General features: G+C 35.7%; 3 protein-coding genes across 3 annotated transcripts; all 3 read left to right on the top strand.

The window, feature by feature from the left end:
* The first annotated feature begins 1161 nt into the window (after positions 1-1161).
* LOC145598103 (TOM1-like protein 2) lies at positions 1162-4822 on the top strand. The gene is made up of 3 exons (XM_081654409.1): positions 1162-1760; positions 2716-2994; positions 4064-4822. The coding sequence occupies exons 1-3, from the start codon at positions 1254-1256 to the stop codon at positions 4460-4462; spliced, it is 1185 nt and encodes a 394-aa protein (XP_081510535.1). The 5' UTR covers positions 1162-1253; the 3' UTR covers positions 4463-4822.
* Positions 4823-5818: 996 nt separating this feature from the next.
* Positions 5819-10137, top strand: LOC145597762 (serine--tRNA ligase-like). The gene is made up of 9 exons (XM_081654007.1): positions 5819-6049; positions 6953-7023; positions 7109-7270; positions 7476-7581; positions 8084-8277; positions 8633-8736; positions 8816-8999; positions 9274-9453; positions 9614-10137. The coding sequence occupies exons 1-9, from the start codon at positions 5917-5919 to the stop codon at positions 9821-9823; spliced, it is 1344 nt and encodes a 447-aa protein (XP_081510133.1). The 5' UTR covers positions 5819-5916; the 3' UTR covers positions 9824-10137.
* A 4160-nt stretch (positions 10138-14297) lies between these two features.
* On the top strand, positions 14298-27105 carry LOC145598050 (structural maintenance of chromosomes protein 1-like). Its single transcript, XM_081654339.1, has 18 exons — positions 14298-14907; positions 16742-16978; positions 17814-18047; positions 18166-18401; positions 19708-19974; positions 20179-20449; positions 21591-21715; positions 22159-22268; positions 22362-22469; positions 22541-22680; positions 22912-23001; positions 23079-23284; positions 24490-24659; positions 24933-25042; positions 25135-25511; positions 25745-25996; positions 26366-26593; positions 26747-27105. Exons 1-18 carry the CDS (start codon positions 14470-14472, stop codon positions 26793-26795), a joined length of 3648 nt encoding a protein of 1215 aa, XP_081510465.1. The 5' UTR covers positions 14298-14469; the 3' UTR covers positions 26796-27105.
* Positions 27106-27510: the final 405 nt, after the last annotated feature.

Below are 27510 nucleotides of genomic sequence, written 5' to 3'. Positions count from 1 at the left end.
TCGATATAATTATGTGTGTATACGGCTTTTTTATATTCGGATTTTATTTTAATTATTAAGGTGTTTAATGAGTCCATTTTATTAAATAAATTTAGTTTAAAGATTGGCTAATTTGAATAAATGAATAGTCATCGATTTGGTATCATGTACAACAGTACAAATAATAGGATATCAAGTATTTCACTTTAAAAAATAAAAAAAAAAAAAAAAAAAAAGTAATTCACTTAGTTGACTAAACAGGTCAAATAATGCTTTTGCTTAACAACTTATGATGCGATTGCCTTCAATCGAGGTGTTTTTGTTGAATGTTGATAACATGCTATATATGAACAAGACTAAGTTAATTGTAATCGACTTAACTTGATCATGGTGTACCTCTTGTTATTCTCGTAATTCGACATGCTCTCTTATAGTGGGCAATAGCCTATGCTACCTACATTCAATTAGTTTAAATTTTAGAACACATGGACTCATATGCCTAGATGGTAACACTCTTCCTATACATGGAAAGGAGATTGACAAAGAGAAACAAGGGCTTAATAAAAGATGTGATATATAGCCTAATTCGCATCCCATCCTATGAAATATGGGCACATTGAAAGAATACTATTACAATGGTTCATGTTTGTAAGATCCCTATAAGGTGCATGGATTCTAATTTTGATCATTTGTTTGAACAAAAGATCATATGGTGTATGAAGTACAAGCAAACATATAACGATAATTTTACTTAGCAATTTTCATACACATTGTTAAAAAAATTATTTTTTCATTTAGTTTGGCTCGATATGAAAAATATTTTTTCGCACGTGTCATAGTCGATGAAAAGTTTCTATGATACGGAGTAGCAAAAAATTTATGTATTTGAGTACGGGTTAGTGCTTTTAAAGTTTAATTTGCTAATTGTTTTAGTTCATGATTCATTAGTAAACACCGCAAACATTATCAATGATTGTCGGTCTTAAAAATAAAAAATATAGGTACGAGATTATAGTTGTAAATTATCACATGTAAGAAAATACGAGTAGTTTTTGTCGTCTATGGTATATGGATAGCTAAATTATACTACTACCAAATAGGATCATAGGACCAATTGATTATCACCTTCCACGTTTAACTTTCTCATTTGACACGAACAAAATCTAAACATTCCCCCATTTAAATCATCCACAACCTTTTCAAATTTAAATAACACCATCAATCAAAATCCCCAATTTCAAACCCTAAAACCTCCACAACAAACCCTAAAATCAATGGACAAATCAACGCTAGCCTCCATTGGAGAACGTCTGAAAGCTGGAGGAACTCAAATGGGAAGAACGATTTCCCTAAAAGTGAAGGAAATGAAGGACCTTCTTCAAACTCCAACTCCAGAATCACGAATCGTCGATCAATCCACTTCTCCGACGCTCGAATCCCCTGATTGGGGCCTTAATCTGCGAATTTGCTCGCAAATCAATGCCGAAGAATTGAGCGGCGCTGAAATTGTGAAGGCGATTAAGAAGAAGATCAGCAATGGCGGAAATGGTGATGCTAAGGGGTTGAGGTTGGCGTTGGAGCTTCTAGAAGCTTGTGCGATGAACTGTGAGAAGGTTTTCTCGGAGATTGCGTCGGAGAAAGTTGTGGAAGATATGGTGTTTAAGCTGATTGAGAATCCTCAAGCTGATCGAGAATGTCAAGTTAGAGCAATGGAGTTGATTAGGGCTTGGGGTGAGACTGAAGAGTTGAGCTATTTGCCTGTTTTTCGCCAAACTTATGAGGTGATTTGAACAATTTTTTCCTTTTTTTTTTTGTTTTTTTGATTAATTTGTTTATTCATGTTTGATATACGGTGAACATTCGAGTGAAATGCGTAAATATAGGCGATGATTTGTTCATTTAATCATATTTTGCCTGCATTATTTTGATTTTTGGCGGATTTGTAACTTAAATTATATTGTTAGATTAACTTCCTTAGTTTTGCGTAAATTTATTTGATTCTTGTTGAAATTACATGTTGTGCACATGTTAGTCTTCGGACATTGGAGATAAGGAGGGATACGAACCACCTTATTGGCTCGAGGAAGCTTAAGGAGCTATTCCTCCCATTACCAATTGGTTTTGGGATAAACTTCTTCATTGTTTGAACTTTCATCTTCTAATTTTTGGGTAGCCTAGCTGCCTAATTCATTTTCATGCTATCTAACAATATGACAATTTGGTACTGTAGTTCCGAGTCGGTATTGTTATAGGCGCGTTATTTTGGTTCACGAGTTAATCCATCTTAACGCTTTGAATCATCCAATTTATGCAAGAACATCTTGGAAGTCTAGTAATATACTACAAATTTTGACGTCTGAAATAGATTAAGGTTTCAATTGATGATATTGTCTGGATGGAGATTGTAAAGTTGAGTGGATCAGCAATGAAATTGAAATCACACAGTGCTGATTGCTGTGATGCCATATTGGTAGCTTACATGAGCATCGTCACATTTGTCACTCTTCAATGTGCCATACAACTATCCTTGGATCTATACTGGAACATCTATTTAGGTAGTTAAATATAATAATGCTGGCTGTGTCAAGTCACTAATAAAATAACTCTTTGTCAAATCTCTAGTGAAGAAGATGTAGCATTGTTAGCTTATTTCGAAATTTATATTGGTCGTAATTGCCATTATGTTCTAATATCTGTGGTGGTTCTTTTTGTTGCTTCATCAAATCAAATTGACAGAACTTGAAAAGGAGGAGCATGTCTTCTCAGATGGAAGACGGATCATTTCCGCCTGTGCAGTATTCTCTGGAGTCATACTCTGACGAGCATGAAGTCTCACCACCTGAAAGCTATCCAATTCCTGGCTCAGAGTCAAATGGTGCAGCTGATGCTATGCTGCCTTACAACTATGGCAATCTCAGCTCAGAACAAAAGAAGGAGTTTCTAGAAATTACCAAGAATAGCCTTGAAGTGCTTTCCAGTTTGTTGAGCTCTGAAGCAGATCCCAAAGTCATTGAGGTAATGTTTTTTCTATAGATTAGGACTCAGCTGCAGGTTTAAGTTTTGAAGTGTTTGATTGTTAACCTCTGTGGATCTATAACTGAATTCAGTCAAAAAAAAGTATCTTACCTACATACTGATAGTTTTTTCATATTTTTTTTAACTGTTCCAAAGCATGTAATTATAGCTTGCTGCACCTCTACATATATGCATATTGTCACAGGATGCATCTTTAGCTCGGATGATGTTAGGTGCTATTGTGATGTATTGACTTGCAAACTTTTAAACAACTAAGGCGAGCCCTTCAGTTTTACATGGTAATTGATGATTAGGTATAGCTTTGTCGCCCATATATTCATATGATGCCAATAATTAAATCCCAATAATAGCTTTGCAAGGCCTTCACTCTAAAGGGTGTGGGAAGTAGAGAAAGGACTATATAATTATATATAACAAAACAACAGAGGTATTACTTGTCATTAGTCTGCGGTCTACCTAATACCTATGCTGATTTTTAGCTGTCTATTATTATTTCTGTGACCATAAATGATGAATTGAATTAACCCCTTTTATGTATCTTAACCAATTTTATTTGAAGGGTGTGCCTAATACTTAAGATATATGTTATTTTAGACTTTGCCTCTAGTTCTGGACACAGGTACATCTCATGCATGTTCAATACCTCAGGTGCTAGAGTTTGTCCCTTTTATGATATTTTATCTCGCACGTGGTCCTCAATGCCCTTACTAACAAGTCAAACTTCTGTACTCAGGTCTGAGTGTTGAGAAGTTGACACAAGGCTTGAAATTGAGTCCAAGAAACATATCTTAGAATAGAAAGTTCAAATCGGTTTGTTTGCCTCAGTTTGGTGCAAATAGGTTATGATAATTTGCTGTATATAAAGAGCTTTCTTATCTTTAGCCAGTTCCAAATTAATGTGTCCCTCACTTTGTTTTCTATCTTTGCAGCTCAGTAGTTTACATATATAACTAATATAAGTGTGTCAATCTGGCAGACAGTTCTGAGTATTTGACTATTGATTGGTTTATTGAAAAATTGAAAGTGGAGCTCATTTGTGATATTGCAGGATGACTTGACAATGAACATGTTAGAGAAGTGCAAGGATTCACAGCCTGTTCTTCAGAGGATAGTTCAAAGCACCAATGATGATGAAAGCTTGCTGTTTGAGGCTCTGAATCTTAATGATGAACTCCAGAAAATCATTTCAAAATTTGAGGAAATGCAAGTTTCCAGAAATCCTGACATGCAAAATTCTGAAGAGCCGAAGGAATCTCATTCTGTTGATGCCCAGCCCCCTCCATTGGTAGAAGCCCAGCCCCCTCCACTGGTAGAAGCCCAGCCCCCTCCACTGGTAGAAGCCAAAGACGTGAACAAACCAAAGGAATCCCCTGAAGTAGAGACTGCCAAACCTGCTGCTGCAGATCTTCTCAATGAGGGCGAAGAATCCAGCAACGATAAGAAGTAGGCTTGATGAAGGGGATGGATTTTTTTTTTTCCCTTCCTTCCCACTTTCTTTTTCATTCAGTGAGTGATGTGTGTATGCTTATGGTCTATCTTCTTCCAAATGACCATGGTTGCAGTTATTTTAAGGTTTCAGTTATGCATTAATCTTCCCGCAGAGCCGATAGAAATTTTTCTCTATCCTTCAGTATCTAATGCTGCAGGCCTCTGTATATAATGATCTTGGCGGCCATGCTATGTTTCTCGGACTGTTTATTCGAGTAATAATAGCAGTACCAGATTCACTGATTTCTTATCTGCTGTACTCTAATTTACATCTGTTTTAAGTAATTCACTATGTGAGCTTTGTGATTGCACAAAACAATGCTTATGATTTGAACTGCTTGAGTAAAAGTGAAGCTTGGGATAGGGAATGTAAAATAAGGACTTGTTTTTATTATTTAGATAAGAGGGGAAATGGATCAAAAAGTATATATATATATAAAATAATAATAATTTCTACCTTTGATTGCGAATACATCAAGGTGTATACAGAATATCAAAATTTGGCTGGGGATTTGAGTTGTGAATTTGTGATTGATAATTTCTACCTTTTACTCACATGATGTATTATTCTTGATGATGGATTATATTTTGGGTAGGAGGTTCATGGTAAAGAGTGGTTTTGAAAGTTGTAATAAACTGTTTTCCTTCTCGTTAAAACAAAATCAAATGCTTATATAGGACAATGAGATCTCATCCCTTTGAGCTAGCTTTTGGAGATGACTCTTATATTGACTTGTATCGATGGTATTAAAGTTGAGCAGCACTCCTTTGCGCCTTCATATGATCGATAGGAACCTTTTCTCTTTTATACCTTCTCCCTTATTCTAGGCTGCAAACAGGGATGATATATTACGGTCAATTGCAAGGTATGGCCATATGGGGGCTGATATGAGATTTATAAAGCACAATAATATATCGTCCCTTTAAACCATAACTTTTGGAATGACTTTCCGTCAAAATGAAAAAAAAAATGATTTACGAGATACAAACCCACATTTAAAGATCTACTTGTAACTTAGAAACATCTCAATGTGCTTCGTATAGTTTAGCCTCCGTATAATTAATCAAATTTCTACGTCTCAAGCATTTATTTTGGAACGGAGGTAGGGCCTATTCTCATCGACTGAACTCAGCTAAACTAAACGAGAAGAAAATCAGGAACTGAATTGAATTGAGCTGAGGTAAACTGAATTTCAACGTATGAGAACAGGCCCGTAGTCAATTGTATAAACATTACTCAAAAGTCAAAACCTTGACATTTCCTCTCACGGTAAACGATAGGGTTTTCTTTTAACCCCAGTACTACTAACTCCATTAACAAGCCTTCTTTACTCAATTGCTCTTCCTCTCACTTTCTCTCTCTTTAGCCGCCTCCATTATCGTTTTCTCGAAGTTTAATCTGAGAAATTAAGAATGTTGGACATCAATCTATTTCGAGTAGATAAAGGAGGAAATCCTGAAATCATCCGCGAATCTCAACGTCGTCGTTTCGCAGATGTAGCCATTGTTGACGAAATTATCGCCCTCGACCAAGAATGGCGCCGACGTACTTTCTCTCTTCTCTTTTTCATTTTCTAGTTTATTGGGATGAATTCTTCAAATTTGTATTTCTGGGTTTTTGATTTTGATGTTTTTGGGTTGCTTTAGTAATGGATCTCTGTTATTTTTGTGATGATGAAGTTGCGTGGTTAATAAGCTTGAATTTCTAGGAAAGTTTTGATTTTTCTGTGTGTAAAATTGTGGGAGAATGTTGGAATGTTGGATTGAAGTTGTTTTACATGTAGAAATTGAAAATTTTGGTTGGGAAAATTTAGTACAATTTATAAATTGATTAACCTAATTTCATGATTAAATTTGCTAACTTATTTTTCATTTCGAGGATCGAATTTCAGGATTATTTTATGGAGGTTTTTGTGATGAATAGACGAATAGTTAGTAGCTTCAAAAGATCACCAACGAGATAATTCTACTACATTGTTTAGGTGTTTGGGACTTTTGGTCGAAACCCACTTCATTTAGTTGCTTAAATCCTTGAATAAAGAGAATTTGATTCCTTTTTGTAGTATTAGTGATATAATCAGTGATAATGATCGACAGTTAGTTAAAGATAAACTGTATAAAGTTCTCACTTAAGTCCATTAAATATAAATTTGAATTAAACTTTTGACTTGAGGGTTAAGTGTTGCATTAGAAACAATATTGTGTTTCGTTTGCAGTAATTTAGTGTTGTGTCTGTAAGTATTCAGGTTTTGAAGTATATTTTGATCGAAAAGCTCAACTGGACAAAGGAGATAGATTTGGTCACAATTCACAATGTTGTTTAATTGGTCATTAGGACTCATTACTCATTAGTTATTACAGTATGGCGTGGAAGTTTAATAATTAACTCAGTGGTTCAAATAGATTTTCATTACCTCAGCGGTCAATTTGATAAATGATTGTTTGTTAGGTCAATTTGAGCTAGAGAGCTTGCGCAAGGACTTCAATAGGATCAACAAAGAGGTGGCACGCCTGAAAATTGTGAGTTGCTGATTGTACTCATGATTTGCATGTATTTAAGAATGTTATTTTGTCTTCCGAATCTTACTAAGGCAATTCTGTGCAGAAAGGTGAGGATGCATCTGAAATGATCAAAAGCACAGACGAGAATAAGAAATCAACTGCAGAGAAAGATGCTGAAGTTCAGGAAGTTAAGGCTGCATTGTATGCTAAATTGGAATTGATTGGGAATCTGATTCACGATTCAGTCCCAGTTAGCAACGATGAGGTATGAATGTATATGGATGTAGATAAAAAACAAAGTATCTTCTACATTTCTTGGTGATTGGATATAGTGCACAAGAATTATAAGAAATTACTTCGTTTACATTTTTTGGTGGTTAGATATAGTGCTTAAGAAACATAAGAAATCAGGAAAAAAATGCAATTCAATCAGACTTGATGCTCACAAACTTGTTTGTATGATGATGTAGGCGAACAATGCTGTGATCCGAACATGGGGTGAAAGGCGAGTGGAACCAAAGTTGAAAAATCATGTTGACCTTGTTGAGCTTCTTGGGATAGTAGATACGAAGAAAGGTGCTGTATTTCTTGTTTTTGAAAGCTTTGTATTTTTAACTCAAGCGTTATTTTTAATTCTTCCTTGTTTAATTTCTCACCTCGTTTTGCAGATACTCATGTGTTTAATCCCTCACTTCATTTTTTCTCATTTCTGCAAATTGAATGCTCTTCACTACTGCTAAAAATAGGAACAGATTCATTGATTGTTTCATGTCTCTCTTTATGTGGTTGCTTGACAGATGATTTTGAATATGAATTCAGTTTCTATTGCTTGGAATTTGAATTAGCTTTGTTTTAGCTGATCATTTTGTCACTCTATTCTAATGTGATTTAAGGCCAACTCTCGTTACTCTTGGGTGAAGGTAGTATGCATTTAGTGAGATAGTGTCCTGCAACTCATATTTATGCAACCATAATGTCCAGTCCTTCACACCACTGTCATAGCATGTCGCTTAGATAGTATGCATAGATGTTTCATTTCCTATCTAATGGCTAATTGTGCTATATATGATATGTACAGGCTCCAACGTTGCTGGTGCTAGAGGTTTTTATTTGAAAGGTGATGGAGTCCTTCTGAATCAAGCTCTGATAAATTTTGGTCTCGGTTTTCTGTCATCAAAGGGACACACACCGTTAATGACTCCATTCTTCATGCGGAAAGATATCATGGCAAAATGTGCTCAATTAGCCCAATTCGACGAAGAACTTTACAAGGTAAAATTTTCACTGTGCAGATAACTGTTTGTGTATGAATCTTATGAGGTGCATCTATGTGCTGTCATCACTGTTGATCTTTCTGTCATTAAACTCATTATATTATGTACTGGGTTGAACTATGTAGACATTTTCCATCATATTCCTTTGATGTCTATGTGTTACTGATCAGATTTAGTCTTAAGAGCATATTGTTTATCTTACATTAAAAATAAAACCCGATTACTAATGCTTACTGGCTGTTGCTGGTTGCTGTTGCTTTGGTTTCTGATGAGCATGGATGCATTCTTGCTTAGTTGTCTGGCTTTTCAGTAAGTAAATTGTTGAAGGTTAAGTTGTTGATTCATTCCAATAGGTAACTGGTGAGGGAGATGACAAATATTTGATAGCCACTGCCGAGCAGCCGCTTTGTGCTTTCCACTTGGATGATTGGATTCATCCCTCCCAACTCCCAATAAGGTGCAATCTTTGTTCTTTTGTACAATTGTAATTATTTGATTCAATGATTGTGTCCTTATATTTGAGTTATCCTTGTTAGATATGCTGGATACTCATCGTGCTTCCGGAAAGAAGCGGGTTCACATGGGCGTGATACTCTTGGAATTTTCCGAGTTCATCAGTTTGAAAAAATTGAACAATTTTGCATCACTAGCCCGAATGGAAATGATTCATGGGATATGCACGAGGAAATGTTAAAAAACTCTGAAGAATTTTATCAGCAGGTATATTGTTATCTCCTGTCTGCAGTATTCTGTGTAGTGTGTACTACGTGTGTCGTTTCCAACTTTAAATTTATCACAATAACTGTTTAGGATATCTGACTAAACTCATTTCGTAGCATCCTTCATTTTGTTTATGAATAAACTCTCTGGCATGTTTTGGCGTGTTTCTTTATTTTAGTATGCTTGATTTGCAATTGCTGCCCTTTCTTTATTCTGGTCCGCGGTGCTCTGAGTCTAGTTCAGCCTTTAAAGTTGGTTTCTATTGCCATTGCAGCTGGGACTTCCTTATCAGATTGTGGCTATCGTTTCTGGTGCCCTGAATGATGCAGCAGCAAAGAAGCTCGATTTGGAAGCTTGGTTTCCGTCATCTAATCAATATAGAGAGTTGGTGTCATGTTCAAACTGTACAGACTTCCAGTCAAGAAGATTGGAGATTCGATATGGCCAGAAAAAGGTACTTAGTGAATCATCTTCTAAATTTTGGTGGATCTCCTATACCTAATTAACCTAATTTAGCATGTATTTGCAACTCCTATTGTTTCATCTAGAATTGGCCATTTTAATGATTTAGTAGTGCACGAATTTGAAGTTTTATATCTTTTGCTTGGTCACAGAGCAATGAACAAACAAAGCAATATGTCCATCTGTTGAATTCAACTCTGACAGCAACTGAAAGAACCTTGTGCTGCATTCTGGAGAACTACCAGAAGGAAGATGGAGTCGAAATACCCGAAGTTTTAAGACCATTCATGTATGGAAAGACCTTCTTGCCTTTCCAGACCAAACCCGCCCCAGAAGCGAAGGGAAAGAAGTCTAAAGCTTAAGCCTTAATGTAAGTCTTACCAGTAGAGAAACTGTAAACGTTAAAACTAGCAGATTTTTAAAAGTAGGTTGAAATGCTCTGCAACTTGCACAAAGATTCAACGAGGTATACGACGTCTTGATTTTGCTGTTGCTCATAGTTTTTGTTGGATTTGTCGTCTTGATTTTTATCTTAACTGAGAAATTGTCACATTGTAGTGGAATACACTATCATCTTTAGTTGTACCCTTTGCACTTTAATACAGTTATTATCTTGATGGATTTTGATCCTGGAGCAAAATTTTGAGACATCTGAATGATTATTGGTAATTTTTTACGGAGTATTTAGTATATAATTTTACATGATTGGCAGAATTTGACGCCTGAGATCGAGTAATCATTATTATTAACGTTATTATGAGCCTATGACAAAGATGATTGATAATAGGTTTTGCACTTCTATCTTAGCAATTTTACAAGTACAAAAGTTTCGTACTCCGTTTTTTTTTTAGTCTTTCTTATTTTCTCAAAGGAAAGGGAAACTAAAGTTACTAACTGGGCTTCCTCCTAACTATACATGTTGAATGGTAAGCTATCGAATACACAAAATAAACCCTTATTAACATAACACCAATAAGTTCATAGTTATATTTACTATGTATCTATTTTCTTACGGGTATAATATTTATCTATGGTAAATATTGCGAATAGACAAATTCTACATTGTCCAATTCTCTAAAAATTTTGATACAAGTAGAAATTACAAAATTAATCTCAAAACATTTAGATAGAAATTATGACAAATTGGAAGTTTAAAGGTAAATAGGATGATTCCACCCACTCAATTGGACTTCCGGAGGGTATAAGGTTCCATGGAAAACATATCGGCAATTTTTATTTACGGACTAAAAAAAGTCAAAAAATTTCCAAAATTGAAGGGCTATTATCCACGCTTTTTAAGCAATTTCGGAGGTTTCGAGACCCGGTGTCGAAAAGTCATGAGATACTAGGGGATACATCCTGAGGTCATAGAATGTCGTTTGGAACCATATATGATCATTATATGTCGTCATAAATGTCCGTGGTAGGCTTGCGTTTATGAAATCTGTGCAAATTATAAACGGGTAAATTGGTAGCTTAATGGCAATTCGGATGGTTCCACTCACCCAATTGGACTCCCGGAGAGTATTAGCTTCCATGGTAAACATCTCGACAATTTATATTTCCGGACCAAAAAATCAAAAATTTTCAAAATTAAAGGCTATTATCCACGCTTTTTGAGCAATTTTGGAGGTTTCGGGACCCGGTGTCGAAAAGTCATGAGATACAAGGGGATACATCCCGAAGTCATAAAATGTCGTATGGAACCCTATGTGATCATTAAATGTCGTCATAAGTGTCCGTGGTAGGCTTGAGTTTATGAAATCAGTGCAAATTGTAAACGAGTAAATTGGATACTTAAAGGCAATTCGGATGGTTCCACCCACCCAATTGGACTCCCGGAGAGTATTAGGTTCCACGGCAAACATCTCGGCAATTTTTATTTCCGGACAAAAAAAAGTCAAAAATTGAAGGGCTATTATCCACGCTTTTTAAGCAAATTTGGAGGTTTCGGGACCCGGTGTCGAAAAGTCTTGAGATACTAGGGGATACATCTCGAGGTCATATAATGTCGTTTGGAACCATATATGATCATTATATGTCGTCATAAATGTCCGTGGTATGCTTGAGTTTATAAAATCGGTGCAAATTATAAACGGGGTAAATTGGATGTTTAAAGGCAAATTGGATGGTTCCACCCACCCAATTGGACTCCCGGAGGGTATTAGGTTCCATGGTAAATATCTCGGCAATTTTTATTTACGAACCAATAAAAGTCAAAAATTTCCAAAATTGAAGCCTATTATCCACGCTTTTTGAGCAATTTTGGAGGTTTCGGGAAGCGGTGTCGAAAAGTCTTGAGTAACTAGGGGATACATCCCGAGGTCATAAAATGTCGTTTGGAACCCTATATGATCATTAAATGTCGTCATAAATGTCCGTGGTAGGCTTGAGTTTATGAAATATATGCAAATTGTAAACGGGTAAATTGGATGCTTAAAGGCAATTCGTATAGTTCCACCCACCCAATTGGGCTCCCGTAGGGTATTAAGTTCCATGGTAAACATCTCGGTAATTTTTATTTCCGGATCAAAAAAAGTCAAAAATTTTCAAAATTGAAGGCTATTATCCACGCTTTTTGAGCAATTTGGGAGGTTTCGGGACCCGGTGTCGAAAAGTATTGAGATACTAGGTGATACATCCCGAGGTCATAAAATGTCCTTTGGAACCCTATATGATCATTGTATGTCGTCATAAATGTCTGTGGTAGGTTTGAGTTTATGAAATCGGTGCAAATTGTAAACAGGTAAATTGGATGCTTAAAGACAAATTGGACGGTTCCACCCAATTGGACTCCTGGAGGGTATTAGGTTCCTTGGTAAACATCTCGGCAATTTTTATTTTCAGACAAAAAAAAGTAAAATATTTCCAAAATTGAAGGCTATTATTCACGCTTTTTGAGCAATTTTGGAGCTTTCAGGACCTGGTGTTGAAAAGTCTTGAGATACTAGGGGATACATCCCGAGGTCATATAATGTCGTTTGGAACCATATATGATCATTTTATGTTGTCATAAATGATCGTGGTAGGCTTGAGTTTATGAAATCGGTGCAAATTGTAGACGGGTAAATTGGATGTTTAAGGGCAAATTGGATGGTTCCACCCACCCTATTGGACTCTCGGAGGGTATTAGGTTCCATGGTAAACATCTTAAAATTTTTATTTCTAGATAAAAAAAAGTCAAAAATTTCCAAAGTTTAAGGCTATTATCCACGCTTTTTGAGCAATTTTTGAGGTTTCGGGACCTGTGTCAAAAAGTTTTTAGATATTAGGGGATACATCTGGAGGTAATATAATGTTGTTTGGATCATATATGATCAATTGATCATTATATGTCGCCATAAAATGTCCATGGTAGGCTTGAGTTTATGAAATCGGTGCAAATTGTGAACGAGTAAATTGGATGCTTAAAGGAAAATTGGAAGGTTCCACCCACGGAGTCCCGAAGGATGTTCGGTTCCATTATAAACATCTCGACAATTTTATTTCTGGGCTAAAAAAAGTCAAAAAATTCCAAAACTAAAGGTCAATATCCATTTGAGCAATTTTGGAGGTTTCAGGACCCGGTGTTGAAAAGTTTTGAGAAACTAGAGGATACATCGTTCCGGGTTTATATAATGTTGTTTGAAACCATATGTGATCATTATATGTTGTCATAAATGCCCGTGGTAGACTTGAGTTTAATCTCTATAAAATCTTATAGCATTACATGCCACTTACCATTATGTCATGCTAATTTATTTATTATGGATTTAGTTCTTAAGCTAACACTTGAATCTAACATAATACAATACAACAAGAGTATCAAGTTCTCCATATTGTTGGTTCCAACATTTCCAAGATCATTGGCAGCTTGTTTGGACACAGTTTTAGGAGGGAAGGGGTGAGGGGAGGGAAGAGAAGGGGAGGGAGGAACAAATTCACCTCCCTTGTTTTGATAGAGGAGAAAAGAAAGGGATGGGAGGGAACTCAATCTCTAGTAACATTGTATTCCTTCTGTATACTCAACAATCAAATTTCAATTCACAATCAAAATAAACTCCCCTGATTTTCTTGTTCTTCTGAATTATCTTCCTTGATCAATGCATGATTCCTTCATCTTCGATTCAATCATGGCAAATAATGCAGTTTGTAAACTCTAGCAAATTTTCTACTTTGGAACAATAATTGAATGAGAGTCAGGCTAGCGAAAGAGACGGAGAAAGAGCTTACTCGAATGTGGAAGCCATTGATTACGATTACATTATCAATTGTGAATTGGTGGTGGTAGAATAGTGAAATTAGGGTTACGAAATTGGGGGATATTACTAGTTTCCCCTAATTCAAGGAGAGAGAAAGTTTAAGCTGTATTCGGTTCGTATATTTTATTTTCCTTTTAAATCTTTGTATAATTGTATTTTCCTTCAAAATCTTTACTATTTTGGAAAGATTTTATTCCTAAGTAATTATTGAAATATTATCTCCCCAAATCCTTTCCTTCCATTTCCTTTCTCTCCATAATTTACTATCCAAATAAAGGAAATTGCATATCTCTCTTTCCTTTCTCTTCCTTTTCCACCAGATCTGTCTATCCAAACAAGCTGTTTGGGAAATTATGACAATATTTTACAAGATTGATCATTAAATATTGTTTATTTGTCATTTTGAATATTATCTCCGGTCCAATTTACTCGCAACAAAGGAAGATTGTTTGCGAGACATAAAATATTCATTTGTTGCAAGTAAATTGGACCGGAGGTAATATATTTTTTTTTTTTTGAAGAAAAAGTAAAAAAACGGCGCCTGATAAATAATGAAACAGCCTCCAATTTTCATAACTACGACGAGAAGTAGAGCGTGACCGAAAAACACTTCCCTTCTTCTCTCACTCTCTCTCCTTGGCCCGCCATTTTCCCCAAAATCTTTCAATTCCCCCCAAAAAAATCCCTAATTTCAAAATCAAACCGCCATTTTCCCCCAATTTCTCTCTCCTCTCCAATCCCTCTGCAATTCCAAAACCCTAGAAATCATGCCGGCCTTAACATCGCCGGGAAAAATCCACCGATTAGAGCTCGAAAACTTCAAATCTTACAAAGGTCATCAAGTAATCGGACCATTCTACGATTTCACCGCCATAATTGGCCCTAATGGCGCCGGAAAATCCAATCTCATGGATGCTATTAGCTTCGTTCTCGGCGTTCGCTCTGGTCATCTTCGCGGCGCTCAGCTTAAGGATCTTATCTACGCCTACGACGACCGCGAGCGTGAACAGCGCGGTCGTCGTGCTTACGTGAAGTTGGTTTACGCGCTGTCATCTGGCGGTGAGATTGATTTTACTCGTACGATTACGAGTTCCGGTGGTAGTGAGTATCGGATTGATGGTAGGGTTGTTACTTGGGATCAGTATAATGAGAGATTGAGGGAACTTGGAATTCTAGTCAAAGCTCGGAATTTCCTTGTGTTTCAGGTAATTTTCTATTTCTTGTAATTTTTTTGGCTATAATTGAAGTTGATTTTAGGTGTTTTCTGGATTGTAAAGTATGAATTATGTTGTTAATGACATATGATGTTATTGTGAATTCACTCAGATTGAGAGAAATTGGCTAAAGATACATATATATTTTGGATTGGAGGAAGTATTACTAATATTGTTTTATGAATTGTAATGTAGAAAAAATTGACTTTGATTTTTGGTTGGTTCTTACTCTCCCTGTGTTTGTCCTTTTATGTTGCGGCATTATAATTCAGGATTAGATTAGATTAAGGATTATATATCGAGGAGGTCGAATGATGAACTGCACTTGAATTGTAGTTTTGAACAATTGTTTCGTTATGGATCGTGGTATGTAAAAGAACCAAAGTGTGTAATGCATCTTCTGTAAGGGGAATAGAAGCTACGTGAGCTGTGGTAATTTGCTTAAAATAATTATTAGTAGGTACTCATATAGGTTTGGTTTGTTTATTGTACAATTTAAATAATAGACTAAGACTTGTCTAGTAGTAAAAACTCGTGGTAATTTATTTGGTGCTTCAATTTACCGTCTAGGAAGTGAAAGGCTTTTTTGTGAGTGATACTTCTTGCGAATGGAGTGACTCAAGTTATAGGGGTTGAGTCTTGGGGAGGGAAAAAGTGGAAGGTGGGAATATACAATTTCATAATAGCATGAATACAAGATCTTGGCTCTAAAGAAGTTTTTGGAGGATATTATATCCAGGAGTTTCCTATTTATCCCAAGTCCAATTTGTAGTCATGTGGCTACTTGTTGAGAGAAAGGGGGGTAAATGTCACAGTTTTCTTGATTTTTGAGTTTAAAGGATGATTATTTGTCCTTCACACTTTTGTTGCATAAGTTGAGTTGCTGACAACGTCACATTATTCTTTGAGCATCTAAAGCTAATAACAAAAACATGCAAATATGGTAAATCTGTTCATCTGTTTTACTTGACATAGAAGCTTACTATATAATTATTGGATAGGTTTTACTTATATTGTTAGTTTATATGATCATGGGACAGTTGCCTGACCTATAATTCTCTTGTGCTTGTAGTAGGACAAGAATGTATATGGAAATATGTGCTAGAGATCTCAATATTTCCATATTGCAGCTGTAGATACTTATAGTTGTTAAAATCAGCTGTTCTTTGAAACTTATTGTCTTTTTTCCTACCTTTTTTTTCCCTATTGTTTTGAACTGATTGGCAGATTTTTTTGAATTTTGTTTTCCATTAATTGACAGACAGCCCCACCAACAGCTTTAGACAAACTTTTAAATAAATCCGATGTACAATAAATATTGAACATCCGTTATAATGTTACCCCTAAAATGAACAAAAGTTACCCTGATATAAATAAAAGTTACGAAGTATTTATACTTTACTGATAAAAGTTACCCAAAAAATTGTAAAAGTGACCATAAACTTAATAAAAAGTGACCCCCGATGTATAGTAAATTACTGTACACCGGATGTATACAAAAGTTATTCACAGCTTTATGTTGATTGTTTGTAATTTTCCTTTTTTTGGTAGAGAGTAAAATAATCACTTAAGGAAAGTAATTTTTGATGAATGCACTTATGTTGTTTGGCCTATCGAGACTGTTTTTATTTTTTTAAAAAGGATACGGTGAGGTCACAGTCAATCTTAAGCCTTATGCCCTGAATAGCATACAGAAGAAAATCCTTAATTTTGCTTTCAGATGAATGAAGGTGGGAAAGCTGTATTGTATATGTGTTTTTTTTTTTTAAATTATTTTTTCCTATCTTTGCATACAAGTTTAATTGCTGAAATGTTGGTTATGCAGGGAGATGTGGAGTCTATCGCATCCAAGAATCCCAAGGAACTGACAGCACTTCTTGAGCAGATTTCTGGTTCTGAGGAGCACAAAAAGGACTATGAGGAGTTAGAAGAACAGAAAGCCAAAGCAGAAGAGAAATCAGCTCTTGTTTATCAACGTAAGAAAACAATAGTTGGGGAGAGAAAACAGAAAAAGGAGCAAAAGGAAGAAGCAGAAAGACATCTTCGGTTACAAGAAAAATTGGTACCTTCACTCCCTGGAAATAATAGTCATTTTCTCATTATATTAAGTTGGGAAATTTGAAACTATTGTCACTATTCTATAAATAGCATTCTTCCGTCCCTAGATAATAGACCAATATTTCTATTTACATTTGTGCGGCTGTCCATTTTTAATATTTTTGTAACTTAAATTTCGAACTTTGTTAATGATTGTATAACTCTGCTTCTTAAAACGACTAAAGTGATTAGGGTATGGTGGTAGTAGTAATTTTGATTAGATTTCAAGCTTCCACAATTCAGTTTATATGAATGGTTAAGTTAAGAAAAGGATAGGGATGTCTTTAACTATTATATAGGATGATATTTTGAAATCATTTCATAAGTCTGTGGAAGTGGGTGATTGTGACTATAGTTTCCACGTGTTGTGAGTAATATATATCAGGTTTTGGGGTTTATTTGGTGCTTGTTTTGAATTTATGTTTGATATTTTAGATCTTATATTACTCCTTTTGTCTTTTATGTACCATGTTAATTGTTTGGAGCTCTTAGAAATTGAAACTTTGAAAGGGTGTATTGTATGTTTTTAAATTTCTGATATGTGGGACTTGGTACACTTTCACTCACATTCATGGCTCTAAGTTCAATTCCTTGAACTTCTCACTCCCTAATCCCTATGCTGGAGAGATTATAAAATCATTTTCTTCAAGATATTGTGAATAAATTACTGACTTCATTGTTTACTGGAGAACAGTAATTGGAAGATTGTTGGGTCATTTTTTGGTTGGCTACATGGATGTTTCTTTTTCCATCAAGCTCATAGAAATTTCTCACTTTGGTTCTTCCCTCTCTTTTTGCAGAAAGCCTTGAAGAAGGAACACTTTCTCTGGCAGATTTACAACATAGAAAAAGATATTAACAAGATAAGTGAAGAAATTGAAGCTGAGAAAGAAAGCCAGCAAGAGCTTGTTCAAGAACAAAACAATTTTGAGCAGGAAAAGCGTGAAAAGGAGAAAGAGCTGGCTAAATACCAGAAAGAGATAAATAAACTTGAAAGAAAGATTGTAGAGAAGAACAATAAACTTGATAGGAATGTATGTTTTCTCATTTAAAAAACTTTCTCTTCTGTTGAATTATACTTTGATTACAGAAGCTAACTTTTCTTTTCTTTTTCTATTTTCCTTTTTTTTTTTACTGTTTTGAATTGGGCAGCATGAGCTCCTGAAGTTGGAGCAGGAAATGAAACGCATAAAATCAAAAATAAAGAGTACTCAAAAGGAGCTGGACAAAAAGAGAGAAGAAAAGAACAAACATGCTGGAAAAGTAGAAAAGCTCCAGGCAGACTTGTCAGTTGTAACTCAAAGATTAAAAAACATGGAGGAAAGTGCACCTGATGTTGGGGGTAAAATCCAATTAACAGAAGTTGAGTTGCAAGAATACTACCGGATGTAAGTTTTTTACTTTACTAATTATTTGTATCATATTTTCCTTTGGTTAATTATGTACTGCGGATGTATTCCTGCTTGAGTTTGTTTAAACATTTTTGTCTCTTGACATAATATATGTTTGCTCTGGGATTATGGGGGAAAAAAAACTGTGCAGAAGGTTATTGACCTTATTGTATTATTATTGAGATAAAGAAATTGTCCAGGTCAGAGAAACTAAGTAAACATTGCAGTTGTCTTGGGCCGTCGGTGGGGTCAAGGTTGCAGAAAGCCTAGTGCTTAGTTGTTTTTTATTTTTATTTTTATTTTATACTAATGTTTAGTTACTGAACTTGATTGAGTAGTGTAATAGATGACTAATATTAGGGCATGGGCTATGATCTGGTGAATTGTGTCGGGATAGAATAAGAGTTGCAATGGTAGAATTATAGATTCCAAAGTTTTGGTCAATATGATGAGAGATTTTCCAGTGAGCTCTGTTCTTAGTCATCATGGTTCTGTCTTTGAACTTCCATACAATGGGGTTGGGACTTACATGCTATAATGGAGCTCCCTTTTCTCCTATCTTTGTTTGTGCGTGGATGGGGCGGGATGTGATGATGGTGGCTTGATATTATGAGATGGAATGTGAGATAATGATTTAGTTGTAATCTGCGTCTCACATAGCTGGATATCTGTCAATCGTTTGCCTATCTTTCAATGGATCTGTCCTTGGTTGGCCATTGCTTCTATGGGGAATGTATATGTTGTTTGTGAGTTTGTGACGTTATTACGTTGACAAGGCAAGGGGATAATTGCCTAAGATTCTAAAGAATGGTGCTAGCTTGGAAAATTCATTTCTCTGCTTCCCAATATTTTTTACTAAAGTTTCTATAATCTGATATGATGAGCAAGTAGTTGGCAGCTTGTCACTTATAAGTCTTACTAACTGTTTTGTGTCTGAGTTTTTTTTTTTAAACTGTGAATCTGTTTTATTAATCTGATTTTAATATAGTAAAAAAGGGTGATGAGTCTTCAGCAGTTCTCATTATATACTCTCAACAGTCTCATGCATGTTTACAATGTAGAAAATCTGGCTGTTTACTTTTATAAATATTTTGAATTCATTTGAATCTCAACCTTTGAAAGTCGCCTATTTAAGCCTGTTTACACCCCTTAATATCTAGCTAGAGTTAGTGTTTCTCTAATTAAGGTATGCATCCAGTAGTATCGTTGCTACAAAGGATGATGGGAAGTTTGTTTATATTCAGAGACCATAAATTTTGTGACCTTTTCGACTCAGTTTTGTAATGCTTTAATGATGTTGCAGTAAGGAGGAAGCCGGGAGGAAAACTGTAAAGTTGAAAGATGAAAAAGAGGTTCTAGATAGGCAACAAAGGACAGATATTGAGGCTCAAAAGAACTTGGATGAGAATCTTCAGCAGCTTAAAAGCCGGTACGAGGAGCTGAAATCACAAGAGGAGGAAATGAAAGAGCGCCTAAATAGAGATCAACTGGCATCAAGAGATCATGAGAAAGAGATGAAACGCTTGAAAAAGGAACGCGAGGAGATGCGCAACAAAAGTCAAAAATCAAAGTATCTTTTCTTATTGCTTTTAATTTCTAAAAAATTCTTATGCTTTTGGAGATCATAATTTTCAATTACATATTTTGCTTTAGTATCATCCAGAGTTGATCCTTTGGGTTATTTGTGCTTTTAGCTGTTGGAGTTCGATTGTTAATCTGTCTACGTTTTGTTGCATAAGCTTGACAATTTCATGTTTATCTTTTTTTGATGCAGAGCTGAGTATGACCGTCTGAAAACACTATTAAGTGAAGTAGAAAATCAGCTGCGTGAATTGAAGGCTGACAGACATGAAAATGAGAGGGATATAAGATTGTCACAAACTGTAGATACCCTCAAGCGCCTTTTTTCTGGTGTACATGGTCGAATGACGGAGCTTTGTCGTCCTACACAAAAGAAATATAACTTGGCTGTAACTGTTGCAATGGGGAAATTCATGGATGCTGTGGTAGTTCAGGATGAACATACTGGAAAGGAGTGCATAAAGGTAAAGGTTATGTGAGGCCTTTTCTGAATAATATGCGTGATTATGTGGACATTAAATATTGTTTTATAGCTCCTGGGCCCTTGTCACTTCTACATTTCTTATGATAATAATTCTCACCCTTGATGAAGTATGTTTGTAATTGCAATTTCAATTAATGCATGTTTGAAAATTTCTATTATACACCTATTCTAACATGACACAAGCACCAATGTTGGATATGTGGGTACATTTATCTGTCTGTTAGACACACTCAGTAGCCAAGGTTCTGAGTGTTGGAACACAGTTTATAACATATTGTTGACTGAAATATTTTTTTTATTACTTTTCACGTTTCAAAAGCATACACACACATTTCAAGTTGACTTTTTAGTAGTTTTTTCCGCAACTCTATAAATAAAAATATATGTTAATATAATACTTATTTTGGCTATTTTGTGAGCAAATAACCATATGTCACATAGCCTTTTTCTTCTTTGCCCCTCATGTTCTATATATATATATATATATATTTTTTCTCTCATTACTAAATCTTTTTTTTTTTTCCCTTTTGTTAGATTATTATTTTTCTCTTCCCCTTTTATTGTTTCGGGGAAATTGAGGTGTCTATGGATCATACTCATTTTGAAGCATCAAGAGTCTGAGATGGGTACTTAAAATTAAAAAATGTAGTCATATCGACATAGACCATCATCAGCTAGGTGTAAAATATGTTAAAGGGAGGTCATTACCAAACTTAAGCTGTTGCATTTATCGGTGTCATTCTAAGAAGAGGCTATCTTTGATCAGTCAGATACATAAGATGTATTCAAGACCATTAACCCCTCAATATTTTGCTTTATTCACCACACTTATTCACATTTCTGGCTACAATCAAAATAGCACCAAATTCCTTACTGACATAATGAGATGTCTATGAGTATTTAGAATCAAATTAATTCTCATTTGTACTGTAACGTCTGTAAGGGAGTTGTCATGTGTACTTGATTTTCTGGTGTGTCTGGACGTCTAGTTGTAATTTTGCCTTTCCATCCGTCTATCTTATGATTCAATTTTTTTTTTTTTAATAGTGAGATTTGATTTAGTTGGTGGAGGGTATGGTAATTTCGTTGGTATTTATGCAAAATTCTGTTGATTGTTTCAGTACTTGAAAGAGCAAAGGCTCCCTCCTCAGACTTTCATACCTCTTCAATCGGTCCGTGTGAAGCCAATCATTGAAAGGTTGCGGACATTAGGTGGTACTGCAAAGTTGGTCTATGATGTGATACAATATCCTTCACAAATTTAGCTTTACATATACTAACATTTTTTCTTTGGTGTTGCAATTCATTGTACATGTTACATTGTTTTCAACTGATTAATGATTTCATAGAGCTCTTGAAACTAGGTTTTTTGTTTGACGAGAAATGAGAGTAAGTTCGAAACAGTTTTGATGCCCTTGGGTTTTAGTCACGGGTCTTTTATGGGATAGTCAGATTGCTCTTAACATATTTCTTTTGAACTGTTTGGACTAGATCTTGCTAAGGCCTAGTGCTGGTTCTGTTCATATGTTTTAAGTTTTTAAACCATAATAAGCATAGCTGCCTAGGTATTTTCTGATCATTGGGGGCATTTTAAATATGCCCCCTTAGCGCTTGTCAGACCGTTCAACTCATGATTTCTTCTTCTTTTTGGGAATGATTAACGAGTATATATTTCCTTAATTATGACAAGTTTGACCCAGCTTTGGAGAAGGCAGTTCTGTTTGCTGTTGGGAATACATTAGTTTGTGACAATCTTGATGAAGCCAAGCGTCTAAGCTGGACAGGAGAAAGGCATAAAGGTGTACTCTTTGTTGGTTTTCCATCATTTCTTGCAGTTCTATATGCAAGCAATATTAGGGAATTTGGGTCTGATTATACTTTTTTTTTCTTAGTTGTAACTATTGATGGAATTCTCCTCACCAAAGCTGGTACTATGACTGGTGGTACTACTGGCGGAATGGAGGCTAGGTCAAACAAATGGGATGACAAGAAAATTGAAGGTTTGTGTTCTGTGCTTCATTTTGATGTAATTTCTCTTTTACTAGATCTAAGTTTTTACAGCTTTCTTCAGGGCTTAAGAAAAAGAAAGAACAATATGAATCTGAGCTGGAGGCTACTGAGTCACCCAGGGAGATGCATCTGAAAGAGACAGAGGTTTCTGTAAAGATTAGTGGCTTGGAAAAGAAGATGAAGTATGCAGAAATAGAAGAGGTAATTGCATATTGAATCAAGTATAGCAATTCCTTTGTTGTTTAGATGGTTAGGATACTTAGCTCTCACACTTAGTTAGGACTTAGGAGTTACTGCCCACGGCCCTGCCCTCCCAAAAGTTTAGACATTATCTAAACTCCTTTTGAGCATAAGGTTTCATTTTGGCTATCATTTACGTATAGTTTTGACACCCCCTTTGATGCAGTATAATTATTATATATTTATTTGCAGAAAAGTATTCGGGACAAGCTAAAGAAATTGGCAAATGAAAAGAGGAATATTGAAGAAGAAATCCACAGGATTGAGCCTGATCATGCAAATGTATGCAAATTTCTAAACATTGTTTGGACTTTGCATAAACTGTGCTTGTGCTAATCTCATGACGTGCTCTGTTGCAGCTAAATGCTACTATCAAGAAGAGAAAGGGAGAAATACAGAAGCTGGAGACGAGGATAAATGATATCGTTGATCACATCTACAAAGATTTTAAGGAAGCTGTTGGTGTTGACATCCGGGCATATGAGGAGACACAACTCACTGCTGATGCAGAAACCTTTGAGGAAAAGGTTACCTTGCGTAACCAAATTTCAAAGCTGAAGTATCAGTAAGTTTCTTGCTTTATTCATTTTCATTCATACTGCTTGTTTTTTATGTCACACACTCGTACTACCAATGTCTGTCCATTTGATACATAGCCTTGACAGTGTCACAGTGACTATAAAAGCCTTTAGGCAAAGGTGTTTCGTATTTCAGCAATTCTGCTCATCTTTGTTAGATTTCATTTGTAAAGTTATAGGCTGGCTTGTTTAATGTTTTTTTTTTTTTTTTTTTTGTAATAGTTAGTCCTTTTATTTGAAATATCTTGTCATATGATTGCATAATTTTCTGACTTAGGTTATTATTTTATTACCTGTTGGGAGGGGGGGGGGGGGGGGGTTAGTTAGGAGGCACTAAATATCCTGGAACTATAATTGTGGATTCAGTGTTTTCTAACAGTAATTTGAACTCAGATAGGCAAAGCATTTGAGTTCTGGGAATTTGATACAGAGAGGAAAATCTAGTCAAGTATATGTCATATGACTCATATCTAGTCCTTTGTGTAGCAGCGTACAATGATGGCAACTTGCAAATCTGCTCATGTTTTTTTTTAACCGTCTACTAGTGTTGAGGTCTTTTTTGGCCTTACCCACTTCTACCTTATCTAACATTTGCAAACATCTATTTACATCTTATCCCTCACTCTCTCACTCTATCTACACCTTTCTCTCACTCTCTCACTCTATTTACACCTTTCTCTCACTCTCTCACTCTATCTACATTTTTCCACCAGTCACCTTTTTTGAACTTTTCTAGAAGCAAGAGTCTGCAATAAGTGAGTAGAACAGAAAAGGCGGAGGGTGAATATTTTAGGTCACTAGGATACGCATAATCTGGTAGAGAGTGTTCTATAGACTGAAATATTGAGATATCTGTCAGTCTTTGAAGCTAAAGCTTTTGTTGCCTACATATGTGATAAAGCAAATGTGCAAGTTGTTGCTTCATCTATGAATCTTCTGGAAAATTCTATGTGGTGTATTTTGATGTTTCTTTTCACATATCTTGCAAATCACTGAAATTGGTATTTGAACTCCACATTGTAACTTTCTGAATGACTTTCCTTGAAAGCAAATGACTTCATTTGATATCTTGTGTCTTTAATGCTATGATGTGTATCCACCAGTTTAGTCTTTAGTGAATTTTGAACTTTTCCTTGTCTATTATAGTTCAACATTGGACTAACAATTTCTGTAAATCTCCTTGAATTTTCAGGATGGAGTATGAACAGAACCAGGATTTTGAATCGCAAATTATGCAGATTCAGTCATCTCTTAGTGCTTTGAAAGATGAACTCAAAAGACTTCAGGACAAAGATGTTGAATCTAAGTTAGAAATGGAGAGTATTACCACTGAGATCAATCAAATGAAGGATGAATTACAAGGTGTTCTTTGTCTTCCTCTTTGGTTCCAAATCCAATATATAAATTGAAATTAGAGAGTCTTTAAAGTCTGCATTAAATTTGTAAGTGGAAGCTTCAAATACTCTCTTCCGTCCCGAAATAGGGGGAAAATTTGGCTATTTTAGATTCTTGCTGTGCTGGCTAACAAACTGTGTGTCTGTGCTCTTCATCTGAAATTTATAATGTCTTATCTCTGTGACTGTTTGAATCTTTTATGTATTTTCTTTCCTTTTTTTTTTTGGGTTCTGTTGCTAGGGTGGAAGTCCAAGTTAGACGAATGTGAACGTGGAAAGCAGGAAATAGTGAAGAAGATCTCCCGTGGTATGACAAATTTAGATAAACTGAACCGTCAAATTAATGTTAAGGTTAGTTGTCTTCAAGCTTCTTTCTTCTATTGTTAGTTGGTTTTTCTGACAAGATTTTCTGACACCCCGTAAATCCCTTCAATCTTTACTAGAGAACACAAATCGATAATCTCTCATCAAGAAAGCAGGAGATATTGGAGAAGTGTGAATTAGAGCAAATAAGCCTGCCTACAGTCTCAGACCCAATGGATACCGATTCCAGCCAAGGTCCAGTGTTTGATTTTAGTGAGTTGGACAGATCATTACAAAAGGATATGAGGCCATCTGAACGGGATAAGCAGGAGGCTGATTTCAAACACAAGATGGATGCACTCATTTCAGATATTGAAAGATCAGCTCCTAATCTCAAGGCTCTTGACCAGTATGAGGCTTTAAAACAAAAGGAAGATCTTGTAAGTAAGGAGTTTGATGCTGCTAGAAAAGAAGATAAAGAAATAAGTGACAGATTTAATGCCGTTAGGGAGCTAAGGTACCTACAAGTAGTGTTAACTTATTTGAAATCAAGATGAATGAGATGTGGTTTCAGCTCTGTAATGTGATCGAGCAAGTCATCTCTTCATTTTATTAGGGCCTTTGGGCAGTTGCTGACAGTCTCAATTTATTTGCAAATTTTTTCCTGTGTTTGCAGATCTGTATGTCATACCGTATTTTGATTTTGCTTCAGAAGAATATGACTAGATTACCATTAATTTTCTTGTGCAGATACAAGAAGTTCATGGATGCATTTAACCATATCTCAAGTAATATCGACAAGATATACAAACAACTAACTAGGAGCCAGACACATCCACTTGGCGGGACAGCATATCTGAATTTGGAAAATGAGGATGAGCCATTTTTATATGGTATTAAGTACACTGCTATGCCGCCAACAAAACGGTTCCGTGATATGGAACAACTCTCTGGTGGTGAAAAGACTGTTGCTGCTCTGGCGTTGCTCTTCTCTATACACAGGTGTGATACATTTTGTCATTGGACTGTTCCATGCTTCCATGTTTTATCTATTTGATTTCATAGTTAATTTATGTTTTGGGAGATTAACTTGAGGGCTGAGGAGAGAATTGGGGAGATAGTGGAGACATTGATTTATAATCTTCTGAGGTGTGCAGTACTGCAGTGTGCTCCTTTGGCAAAAGTGAATATTGATTCTGAGGGCTGGTGGTGTAGGAGTGAACTTTTTATGCTATCAATTTCCTTTTCAACCCTTGACTTGTGGCAGTGCATATTCAAGCCATCAAAATGTCTAACAATGCCTTCTATAAATGGTTTCTTATAATTTATTAATCAGCCTGTTTTGTACTGACCTATTATATATTTGTGCAGCTTCAAGCCATCACCGTTCTTCATTTTAGATGAAGTTGATGCTGCTTTAGATAATCTAAACGTTGCCAAGGTTGCTGGATTCATCCGGTCAAAATCCTGTGGAGGTGCTCGACTTGACCAGGATGCTGATGGGGGCTGTGGTTTCCAAAGTATTGTGATATCACTCAAGGACAGCTTTTATGACAAAGCCGAGGCTTTAGTTGGGGTTTACAGGGATTCTGAGCGAAGGTGAGTGCCTTCTTTCTCCAATTTTTTAAAAAATTATTATGCTTTGATATGGTTTGTGATTGTTGGAGCTCCCTTTTTACAGACTTACAGTACATTTTGGTTTCTGAGTTTCCCAGAAATTGTATTTAATTTTGGCTAATCTGTTGTTTGCAGCTGCTCTAGCACTTTGACGTTTGACCTGACAAAATATCGAGAATCTTGAGAATACAAGAAGCCCTGTACATAGCTTCATGCTTTATGCTCACTATTTGTCTCTGCTGAAGGTTGGTGTACATAACATTAGCATGGTTCACCTTTCCTGTCCGTTTTCATTCTAGGTCTTGTAAGTGGCTGGTTTTTGCTAACCGCCCAGAAAATCATGTATGTAGTTCAAATACTTACATTGCAGTTCCTTAGTCTCTTCTCTCTCACTATGTTGTCCTTTATAACCTTTATTTTGTTAAATTTTATCAATTGAAGCTTCCACACTTACAGAATTAAATCGTTTAATAGAGTTACTGACAGTTTATGTTCTCTCTGTTTCGCTGTATTTACCTCCTGCAGCCTACTGGGCTACGGGTATGTGCTCCTCATTTAGTCATGACTCATGAATTAAGGTTCTACAGAGATGGTTGTTTGTTTTTTGTTTTTCTCCTCTTTTAACCTTAACCTTGCTTAAAGAGTTGCTCAATGTTTATAATGTCATAGTTTATAGGAATAAGTTTAGCTGGAGTTTTTGGTGGCAATTGGCAAATGGGTTCAGATAGGGCGATTTGCTTTGTGTTATAATTGAACTCGGGCTGAATCTCCCTATCCAGAACCTAATTTTAGATGATGGAATCATCTCAGATTCTCAGCCTCTTAGGAGTATTAATTACTTGCAACATTTCACGTTTCAATGAACGATTTTTGGGGTATTAGGCTTAAATCCTCTTCCA

The sequence above is a fragment of the Chenopodium album genome, chromosome 20, assembly GCF_948465745.1.
Source record: "Chenopodium album chromosome 20, dcCheAlbu1.1, whole genome shotgun sequence".
NCBI lineage: Eukaryota > Viridiplantae > Streptophyta > Magnoliopsida > Caryophyllales > Amaranthaceae > Chenopodium > Chenopodium album.
This window is presented reverse-complemented; position numbering and strand designations above follow the sequence as displayed.